Genomic DNA, 11,570 nt, shown 5'->3' on the forward strand with positions numbered 1-11,570 from the left:
TCTTCAGCTCAAGGTGAGTGCTCTACCACTCGAGCCACAATGCCACTTCTGGTTTTTTGAATGGTTTATTGGCGATAAGAGTCTCACAGAGTTTCCTGCCCAGGCTGGCTTTAAACCACCATCCTCAGATCTCATCCTCCTGAGTAGCATAAGCAACTGACTCTCGGTTTTGGTCATCTTTTAACATTAGCATTATTAGTTAAGTAATCCTGATGTCACACAGCCATTGGTATGATGCAGTGAGAAAGCACTTTAGGCCTCTGTGGTCTTCCTAAGTACTCATAATCCAAAAGGACTCATATCAATCATATGACCATAAACATTTTGAGTAACCCACAAAATACGCTTTGAGCTGCCATTAGTCATGAACAAGAAATTGTTAGGTTTTTTTTTTTTTAATATCATGTCACACCCACTAAAATAGCCAAAATGAATGAGACTGACCTTGCAAAAAACTGGCAAGTGCCAGGCATCGGTGGCTCAAGCCTGTAATCCTAGCTACTCAAGAGGCTGAGATCTGAGGATCATGGTTCAAAGCCAGCCTGGGCAGGAAAGTCTGTGAGACTTTTTTGTTGTTGTTGTTGGTTGTGGAGCTTGAATGTTGGGTCTGGGCGATGTCCCTGAGTGCTTCAGCTCAAGGCTAGCACTTTACCACTTGAGCCACAGTGCCACTTCCGACTTTTTCTGTTTATGTGGTGCTGAGAACTTGAACCCAGGGCCTCATGCATGCAAGGCAAGCACTCTACCACTAAGCCACCTTCCCAGCCCCTATGAGACTCTTATCTCCAATAAACCACTAGAAAACTGCTTGGCTCAAGTGGTAGAGAGCTTGCCTTGAGCTGAAGAGCACAGGGGAGTACCCAAGCCCAGAGTTCAAGCCCCATGACCGACCTCTCCCCCACCCCCAAAAAAAAGTACAGTGTATGAGAACAAAGCTTCCATGTCCCCTCTAGTTACACCAAAAAAACCCCAAAAACTGGCAAGTATGTGAAGCAACCACAATTGTCATATACTCATAAAGGTGTAAAATGAAAACTCTTTGACCATTTCTTTAAAAGTAGTTAATCATTTATTCTATGACAACAATTCCACTACTAGGCATTTATCCAAGAAAAACAAAAAATATATGAGCACAGAAAGCCATCTATAAGAACATTCATAACAATATTATTCATAATAGCCATCAGCTGAGTCCATCAAAAGAATGGATAAACAAATTAGGTATATACATGCAATAAAATATTCTTCTGTAATCAAAAGAATTACTAATACAGGCAATAAGAATTAAGCTCAAAAAACTGAAAAAATAAACAAAAGAATACATACAGCGTGAGTCCATTTATATGTTGTTCTGCAATATGCAAAATGGATCTACACTGGTAAAAAAAACTATACTGATTGCCTTAGAAGCAGAAAGGGGGACAGTGTTCTAAAAATAAAGACTTCAGCTGGGTACTGGCAGATCACACTGTAATCCTACTTACTCAGGGGGCTGAGATCTAAAATTCCCAGTTCAAAACCAGTCCAGGCTGAGAAGTCTGACTCTTCTCTCCAATTAACTAGCAAAAAAAAAACAAAAACAAAAACCAGAAGAAGAGATGTGGCTCCAATAACAGAGTGCCATTCTTGAGAAAAAAACAAACAAAGCACAGCACACCAGCTGAATTTAGGCCTTAGTATTAGCACAGGAGAGAAAGAAGAAAGAAAGAAAGAAAGAAAAAAGAAAGAAAAGAAAGAAAGAAAGAAAGAAGGAAGGGAGGAAGGGAGGGAGGGAGGGAGGGAGGGAGGGAGAGAGAGAGAGAGAGAGAAGGAAGGAAGGAAGGAAGGAAAGAGAGAGAGAGAGAGAAGGAAGGAAGGAAGGAAGGAAGGAAGGAAGGAAGGAGCAAGCAAAGAAAGAAAGAAGTGACCGTATTTACTTAGGGATGTAATGAAACACTTAATGATATAACATCTGGGGTATTTATGTCATAATAATCTGGAGAGCTGAGGTTTAGATGAAATCCATGAGCTAATAATTTTAAGAGCTGGTGATAGACATGTGGGAATTTATTTCTCTATATGTGGCAATTGGTTACAATGGTGGCTCCAGATGGAACTTCTGTTAGAATTCTTTCTCTTTTTTTGTGGGTTGGAGCCCAGCAAGAAACAGTTTTTAATTTAAGCACCTACTGTGGATATACCTAACACACGAGCTCTGAATAAAAAAAATTCAAGCCAGGTTCTGGTGATTCAGGCCTATAATCCTAGCTACTTAGGAAGCCGAGATTTGAGGATGGAGGCTTGACCAGCCTGGACAGAAAGAGTCTATGAGACTCTTATCACCAATTAGCTACTAAAAAAAAAAAAAAAAAAAAGCCAGAAGTAGAACTGTGGCTTAAGTGCTAGCCTTGAGCAAAGAAGTTTAGGGAGAGTACTGAGGTGTGGAGTTTAAGCCCCAGGACTGGCACAAAAAGAAAATATAACTAAAGAAACTTTGGAGTCCATATCTGTATTTACATGAATTGTTCTCAATCTAGCAAGTACTATAAACATAGGTAAACATAACAACTCATCTATTAATTGAAGAATTTATTTGTAAAACTGTATTTTTAGAATACTTGTTATCTGGGGTTGGGAAGGTGGCTCAGTGGTAGAGTGTTTGCCTTGCATGCCTGAGGCCCTGGGTTCGATTCCTCAGCACCACATAAGCAAAAAGAAAAAAGCCAGAAGTGGCGCTGTGGCTCAAGTGGTAGAGCGCTAGCCTTGAGCTGAAGAGCTGAGGGACAGCGCCCAGGCCCAGAGTTCAGGCCCCACAACCGGACCCAAAAAAAAAAAAAAAAATACTTGTTATCTCTCGCCAATTTTTACTATGAAATAAATAATGAGAACTTTCTATGCTACGAGGCGGGTGGAAGTATAATGTAGTGTTTCTTGAAGTTTAATCAGTGTTATTCAACACAGGCACAAAGTAGGCCCTACTAAAGCCAGAATCTATAACAATGGGACCTATAATGTTGTATTTCTGAATGTCTGAGGTGATTCTTATGTACTAAAGTTTAAGAAATACTGGTATAAAGGGTGTGGTAGAAAGAGATGCATTCACTTATTCAAGGTTCTAAGAATTACAAGACAAAAATAGGTATAGAACTCAGAAATCTTGATTAATTCACCACCCACCACAGCATGAGTAACACCCCCCAAAATACAGTACTGTGAGATGATAAAAGTACTGAAAACCATTTAAAGTTATGAGGCTTCACTTTGCAAAAAAAAAAAAAATCAAGTTTTTACCAGCTTTCTTTCCTATAGAAGGAAAGATTCATCAAAATAGATAAAAATAAGAAAAAAGAAGGGTATTAAGCCCACAAAACTCACAAATTAAAGATCTCTGAAGTATTCTTATGTTGGTGTTGAATACAAGAATAAGATGATGCAGACAGCAGACAGAATTAAATGGAATTGGGGATGAAACTAAAGTGTTTTTAGTATTATGCAGAAGACATGGTCCTCAGAACAGCTAAAGAAAGCTCAGACCAGCTTTCCTATAATGGAAACCACAACTATCAGCATATGCAAACTACACTCAATTACCCTTTGAGGAATTATTTTACCTTTATTTGCGAGGGGGCGCTATTATTGGGGCTTGAACTCAGGCCCTGGATACTGCCCCTGAGATTTTTTGCTCAAAGCTTTATGACTAGAGCCATAGCTCCACTTCCAGCCTTTTGGTGGTTAACTAGAGATAAGAGTTCCACGAGCTGGCGGCCTTGGTTCACGCCTGTAATCCTAGCTTCTCAGGAAGCTGAGATCTGAGGACTGCGGTTCAAAGCCAGCCTGGGCTCAAAGCCAGCCTTGGGCATGAATGTCCGTTCAGGAGACTCTTATCTCTAATTAATCACCGGAAAACCAGAAGTGGCACTGTGGCTCAAGTGGTAGAGTGCTCACCTTGAGCAGAAGAGCTCAGGGACAGTGCTCAGGCCCAGAGTTCAAGCGTCACGACAAAAAAAAAAAAAAAAAAAGTCTCATGGACTTCCCAGGCTAGTTTCAAACCAAAACAGTTAAATCTTGGCCTCTTGAGTAGCTAGAAATACAGTGCCTGACTTATTTGACTACTTTAAGTGAATACAATTGGGGACTGAGGATGTACTTCAGCCATAGGTAGCATAGATGAGGCACCGTTCCCTAGCAATGGGAAATTAACAAAGTAGCTGGGAGCTGGTGGCTCAAGATTGAAATTGTAGCTACTCAAAGGCTGAGATTTGAGAATCGTGGTTCAAAGCCAGCCTGGGCAGGAAAGTTGTGAGACTCTCATCTCCCAAGTAACCACTAGAAAACTGGAAATAAAGCTATAGCTCAAAGTGGTAAAGCCTTGAGCAAAAGAGCTCAGAGCCAGTGCCCAGGCCCTGAGTTCAAGCCCCATGAATGATAAAATAAGCAAATAAACATAAAGAAAAATCGGTATTTTGGCTCTGAACATTCTTATGTGAATTTAAGAAAGATAATCAGCTTTCTGAAGATCTGTTAACTTTGATGAAATAATTCAACTATGTGGCCTGGAATGGTGGCTGACACCTATAATCCTAGCTTCTAAGGAGGCTGAGCTCTGAGGATCACGGTTAAAAGCTAGCCCGGGCAGGAAAGTCCATGAGACTCTTATCTCCAATAAACCACTCAGAAAACTGGAAGTGGCTGTGTGGTTCAAGTGGTAAGGCGCTTGCCTTGAGTTGAAGAGCTGAGAGATAACACCCAGGCCCAGAGTTCAAGCCCCATGACTGACAAAAAAAAAAAAAAACAGGGCTGGGAAGGTTGCTCAGTGGTAGAGCACTTGCCTTGCATGCCTGAGGCCCTGGGTTCGATTCCTCAGCACCACATAAGAAAAAAGAAAAAAGCCGGAAGTGGTGCTGTGGCTCAAGTGGTAGAGGGCTAGCCTTGAGCTGAAGAGCTGAGGGACAGCGCCCAGGCCCAGAGTTCAGGCCCCACGACCGGAACCAAAAAAAAAACAAAAACAAAACTATGTGGACCACATACTCCCAACCCCTTGTTCATTGTACAATTAACAAAAAACGATTTTTTTTTTGTCAGTAATGGGGCCTACTGGGCCTGAGTACTGTCCCTCCCTCAGCTCTTTAGCTCAAGGCTAGGGCTCTACCACTTGAGCCATAGCTCCACTTCTGGCTTTTTCTGCTTACGTAGTGTTGAGGAGTTGAACCCAGGGCCTCATGTATGCAAGGAAAGACTCTATCACTGAGCCACCTTCCCAGCCCCAGGATTTTTTTTAAAGTCCAAGTTTTATAATTATTGAATAGAATAAGAGACTGAAGGTGTTTTGAAATAGATAGGACTTGCCAGTTGGCTCCCAAGAACTTTTACTAAGTAACTATGCTTTGACTAATGCATTGTAGTCTAGAATCTGAAGCAGTATTATAGTCTCGGAAACTAATTTTAATAGGACTTGGCAAAAAAATCAGACTCAGGGATGTTGCATTTTTTTGTCAGTAATAGGGCTTGAACTTTGGGCCTGGGCACTGTCCTTCAGCTCTTCAGCTCAGGGCGAGTGCTCTACCACTTGAGCCACGGCGCCACTTGTGGTTTTCTGAGTAGTTTATTGGAGATAAGAGTCTCAGACTTGCCTGCAGAGGTGGGGGCTGGCTTTAAACCATGATCCTTAGATCTCAGCCTCCTGAGCAGCTAGGGTTAACAGACATCAATGACCGGCACCCCCCGGCTAATTTTGTGTGTGTGTATGTGTGTAACTAGAGTTTGAACTCAGGGCCTCACACATGCTAGGTATGCTTGCTTTTGCTGCTGTTACTACTTGAGCCACACTTCCAGTCTGGCTTTTCTTGCTGGTTATTCTGGAGATGGAGTCTTTTCTTCCTAGGCTGGCCTTCTACTACCCAACTTGGCTAACTCCAAATATTAAGAAACTGAAGTAATACATTGTGAATTCTGTAGTAGGGAAAAAAATCTAAATATATCCCTTCCTCCTCTTCTCAAGATTCCTATTAAGTCATACAAAAACTAGGTATTGTTATGAAGATACTTAGCAGATGGAATTAAGGTTACTAATAAGCTGATCTTAAAACAGGGAAATTAGTCTGGTTTATTCAGGTCAGTCCAGTGTAATCACATTAAGATTCACAGAGATTCTGCACAGGAAAGCTGAAGCAGGAAGTCAGAGAAGCTGCAAGCATTTCCTCAACCCTCAAGAACACTCAGCTGGCTTTAGGAATGACAAAAGGTGGCCAGAAACCAGGAAATTCCAGCAGCCTCTAACAGTGGTGGGGGACATCTGGCCTGAAGACTGCATAAGCCCCACAAAATCATTTGGCACATGATGGGACATATGTTTCTCATCAGCTGCCTTTGGCCATCTGCCTATATTGAGTTTCTTATGGCTCTTGGCTGAAAAAAATTCCCAGTCAGTAAAGAAACAGTGCCATCTGGGAAGGTGGCTAAGTGGTAGAGTGCTTGTCTTGAATGCATGAGGCCCTGGGTTTAATTCTTCAGCACCACATAAGCAGAAAAAGCCAGAAGTGGTGCTATGGCTCAAGTGGTAGAGCGCTAGCCTTGAGCTAAAGAGCTGAGGCCCAGAGTTCAGGCCCCGTGACCAACCAAAAAAAAACAAAAGAAACAGTGGCATCAATCCTACAATCTCAAAGCAGCAAATTCTACCAACAACTCCAAAAAGCTTTCAGATTGGCTTAACAACTTAGTTTTAGTCTTCTCCAACCTATAGCGATCTGGTGAGTCTAAGTCTTCTGACCTACAATACTGAGATAATTTGTGTTGTCTTAAGTCACTTAATTTTTGGCAATGTGTTATAGTAGCCACAGAAAAACTAGTAAAAGCCAGGCAACCAGTGTCTCACACCAGTAATCCTCGCTACTAAGGAGAATCACAGTTTAAAGCCAGCCCGGGTAGGAAAAGTCCATGAGACTCTCTCCAATAAACTGCTCAGAAAATCAGAAGTGGCACTATGGCTCAAGTGATAGAGTACTAGCCTTGCGCTGAAGAGCTGAGGGACAGCGTCCAGGCCCAGAGTTCAAGCCCCACAACTGACAAAAACAAAACAAAACAAAATAAACAAACAAAAAAAACTAATAAAAGCTGGCATCAGTTGCTCACACCTGTAATCTTAGCTGCTCAGGAGGCTAAGATCTGAGGATCCAGATTCGAAACCAGTCTAGGTAGGTATGTCTGCAAGACTCTCATCTCCAATTAACTACAAAAAGCCAGAAGTGAAGCTATGGCTCAAATGGTAGAGTGCCAGACTTGAGTGAAAAGCTAAGGGAGCCAGGTGCTCAGTAGCTCATGCTTGAGATCTGAGGATCACAGTTTGAAGCCAGACCAGGATCCATGACACTCTTATCTCCAATTTAAGTACCAACAAAGCTCGAAGGGAAGCTGTAGACTGGCTAGAGTGATGGAGTGCTGGCCTTAAGCAAAAAAACTCAGGGACAATGACCGGACGATGAGTTCAAACCCTAGAACCAACCAATACACATATAAATACACATACATACACATGAAAACTAATAAAATGCTAAATGATTAATCCACAATGAGAAATTATTACTGTCAATCAGTGAACATTAACAGAGTCAAAACTATTGGTAAACTAAGAGCTTTAGTTACATGTTTAATGTGCTCTGAAAACAAAGAAACCCTTCGTTTTGTGGTGCTAGGGAATCAGACCCCTTGCCCGAGCGTGCTAAGCAAGTGATCTACAAATGAACTCTATCCCCAGCCTCAGTCAATTTTTTTTCTTTGCCAGTCCTGGGGATTGAACTCTGGTCTGGGCCTCAGCACTATCCCTGAGCTCCTTTTTCGCTTAAGACTAACACTTTACCACTTAAGCCACAGCACCACTTCCAGCTTTTGCTGAGTAGCTTATTGAAGATAAGAGTCTCACAGACTTTCCTCCCTGGGCTGGCTTTGAACCACGATCCTCAGATCTCAGCCTCCAGAGTTATAGGCGTGAATTACAGGCATGAGCCACCAATGCCTGGCTCCTATGTTAATTTGTTTTGTTTTTTGCCAGTTGTGGGGCTTGAACTCTGGCCTTGGGCGCTGTCCCTCAGCTTTCAGCTCAAGGTGAGCGCTCTACCACTTGAGCCACAATGTCACTTCCCGTTTCTAGTGGTTTACTGGATATAAGTCTCACAGACTTTCCTGCCTGGGCTGGCTTTGAACCATGACCCTCAGATCTCAGCCTCCTGAGTAGCTAGGATTACAGGTATAAGCCACTGGCGCCTGGCTTCTATGTTAATTTTTTAACTTAACTCTCAGAGAGTAATTAGTCTCCCCAATACATGGAGACTGAGTTCCAGACATGAAGTACTTCAGTACCCACATTAATGACATGAAAATGGTTATAGAACACAGTGACAACACACTGGCTATATATGTTTACTGACAAACTTAAAAAGCAAACCTCTTATAATCAAGTAGAGTATCCTGAACAGGTACTTCCATTAAATATCTTCTAAATTTGAAGCCAAAATGTGAGTTTACAAAGCTACTTTTAGAGTGCTTGCCTAATATACAAGACTGTAGGTTGGATCTCTAATATCACAAAAATAACTATTCTTATACTTAAATGCCTTTGCAGTTGCATAGAACCCTTACAAAATCTACTGGGTAATGATTAACAAATATAGAAGAGAAAAAAAAAAAGAGAGATGGAGATAAAACGAATACCCCTTCTTAGTACTTTTTAAAAAATGAACTGAAATTCCCAACAACTTTATTATTACCATTATTTCGTAAGTATGATCACTTTGATGTTTCTTGTATTCAAATCCTCGAGTAAAACACTGTAAGGAAAGAAAAGTTAAGTTACTACAGGTTCCTTTAAAAATGCTTTCTTAGCCGGGCATCAGTGGCTCACACCTGTAATCCTAGCTACATAGGAAGCTGAGATCTGAGGATCACGGTTCAAAGCCAACCTGGGCAGGCAAAGTCAGTGAGACTCTTATCTCCAATTAACCAACAGAAAACCGGACGTGGCGCTGTGGCTTAATTGGCAGAGTGCTTGCTTGCCTTGAGCTGAAGGACAGTGACCAGGCCCAGAGTTCAAGCCCCATAACCGACCACCAAAAAAAGAAAAAAAAAAGGTGTTTGAGGATGTTCTACTCCTGTAAATTGTGGTGTCATTTTTTAACTAGCTTTTGGTTTGTTTTTTTTAAAATAGGATAGGGTCTTGCTACCTTGCCTGGGCTGGCCTGTCTTGAATTCTTGATCCTCCTGCCTCAGCCTCCTGAGTGCTGGGATTATACATCTCACCATGCTTGGTTCCTAAAGTCAGGATTCCTCTTACAATGGAATTACAACAGTTGTAATACTACAACTGTCATCAGTCACTTTTACATTTTAACATTTTTGAGATTGGGATGCTTCTTATAAAGACAGTGTCTTAGACCTGATAAAATATGACATTTGCTATGTGACCTTGAGCAAAGCACTTCTTTCCTTGGGTTTCATCTATAAAATGGGGATACTTATTTATTCATTTCAAAGGATTATGGTGCTACCTTAAGGGTTAATTCATGTAGAATATAGAAAATAGTGACTGGTACAGAGTAAGTACTCATAATTAGTGTTACTACTATTAAAGCCCACAAAATATACTCTGTTCTCTTGTTTTGTCATCACTCCAACATGACAATAAACAATCTCATCAAAGGAAACACTCTTCCATTTCTGATTCTTGTAATACCAATACTTCAAATCTACTTGAAAAAAAATGTCATACATTACATTGAGATGTCTTGTGAAACAGTCAAGAGTTTGCCACAGCTACTCTAATCTACAACTTTTCAGTATTAAAGTGTGTAAGGAAAGTATCTAGAAGAAATAGATTTAATAAGGTATGATCCTCTGAAGCTATCTATAGCAATCTCTGTATTATTATATCCATAACACTAAACTAGAAAAGAGGAGCCTCTTCTCAGAGTTACCTGCAAACAGAGGAAAAATGGAGGTGGCCCACATTCAGCACACTTAATATAAGGCTCCATGAGGTAGGAGGAGCAGCCTCTGCAGGGTGGCTTATCAGAGGGATCATCTAGAACAAACAACAACAACAAATACATTAACTTTAAAACACTTTATGGTTATCATAAATGGAAGGAGAAAATCTGCAAATCAGTACAGATAAGTCAGTGAGATACGTTGATGCAAACAACATGAACTCATTCCACATAAGCAAAACAAAAATTATGCTCCTTTTTTACTTCAATGCAGCTTTGTTCCTTGTTTTTTGGGGGTTTTTTTGGTCATGGGGCTTGAACTCTGGGCCTGGGCACAGTCCCTCAGCTCTTCAACTCAAGGCAGGAGCTCTACCACTTGAGCCACAGCATCACTTCCAGTTTTCTGATGGTTTATTGGAAATAAGAGTCTCACAGAGTTTCCTCCCCCAGCTGGCTTTGAACTGAGAGCCTCAGATCTCAGCCTCTGAGTAGCTAGGATTACAGGCGTGAGCCACCAGCACTCAGCTCCTTTGTTCCTTCTTATAGTGTACTCATTATTTCAAAAAACAGTTAGAAGTGGCGCTGTAGCTCAAGTGGTAGAGCGCTCGCCTTGAGCTGAAGAGCTGAGGGACAGCGCCCAGGCTCAGAGTTCAAGCCCCAGGACCAACCAAAAAAAAAAAAAAACATCAAAAAGCAGTTAGACAGATATGGTCTCTGCAGAGATATTTATAAACAGATATTTTAAACCAATTTCATAAAACACAACTTGTTTTTCCATGGGGAAAATGAGCACATAATAATACAACATATATATAAGATAATCTGGCAAGATGTAAAACAATTGCTGAATTTAAGCAACAAGTATATACTTTTTTTTTTTAATTAAGGGGGTAGATGCCATTAAAAAAAAAAATTGGCAATCCTAGGTTTTGAGCTCAGAGCCTGTCTTAGTAGGCAGACATTCTACCATTTGAGCCATATCTTCAGCAAATTAAATATATGTCATGGGATTTAAATTTTGTATTTGAGTTGTGCCTAATACCCAGAAGTAAAAAAAAAAATTCTGTCCAGTCCCACTGATACTAGTATGTTGTGAATTATTAAGACAAGAAGTCAACTCTAACTCCCTCTAACGTTATTAAAATTCAGCTTTGAATATCCGAATATCTCTGGTTGCCCCAAATTCTGCCACTAGAGCCAAATTGTTTTCTATAATCAACCACAGGAGTCTAGGAGAATAAAGCCTTGGGTAGTAAATGGTGGGATGGAATTTGTTTAATGTGGGGCAGGATTTCTCTCCTTTGATAATAGTGTTTTCTTCCTTTACCAAAGGAACACTCTTCCAGGCATTTTTCTCTCTTGTAAATGGAGATTGTTTTTCTTATCATTTGTTTTTGTTCGTTTTTGTGACAATACTGGGGCTTGAAGTCAGGGCATGGGTATTTTTGTTCAAGGGCATTTTGTTCACTTGAGCCACAGCTCTATTTCCCACTTTTTGGTGGTTAACTGGAGTTAAGTGTCTCAGTGAACTTTCCTAAGTTTGAACTGTAATCCTCAGATCACAGCCTTCTAAGTAGCTAGAATTATAGGCATGAGCCACCAGTGCCCAACCTTTCC

The 11,570-nt window shown here is 40.9% G+C and overlaps 1 protein-coding gene across 5 annotated transcripts in view; it reads right to left on the bottom strand.

The window, feature by feature from the left end:
• The window catches only part of Tada2a (transcriptional adaptor 2A), a 62,131-nt gene that overhangs the window by 41,698 nt on the left and 8,863 nt on the right, over window positions 1-11,570 (bottom strand). For 4 of the 5 annotated variants that reach the window (XM_013013439.1, XM_013013441.1, XM_013013438.1 and 1 more), the window contains 2 exons: window positions 9,942-10,048; window positions 8,739-8,798 (listed from right to left, as the gene is read on the bottom strand). In XM_013013439.1, the coding sequence (XP_012868893.1) occupies window positions 8,739-8,798; window positions 9,942-10,048 (167 nt within the window). Of the gene's footprint in view, window positions 1-8,738; window positions 8,805-9,941; window positions 10,049-11,570 lie in introns of those variants that run through there. The other variant, XM_013013442.1, reaches the window with a different exon arrangement.

The sequence above is a fragment of the Dipodomys ordii genome, unplaced genomic scaffold, assembly GCF_000151885.1.
Source record: "Dipodomys ordii isolate 6190 unplaced genomic scaffold, Dord_2.0 Scaffold19, whole genome shotgun sequence".
NCBI lineage: Eukaryota > Metazoa > Chordata > Mammalia > Rodentia > Heteromyidae > Dipodomys > Dipodomys ordii.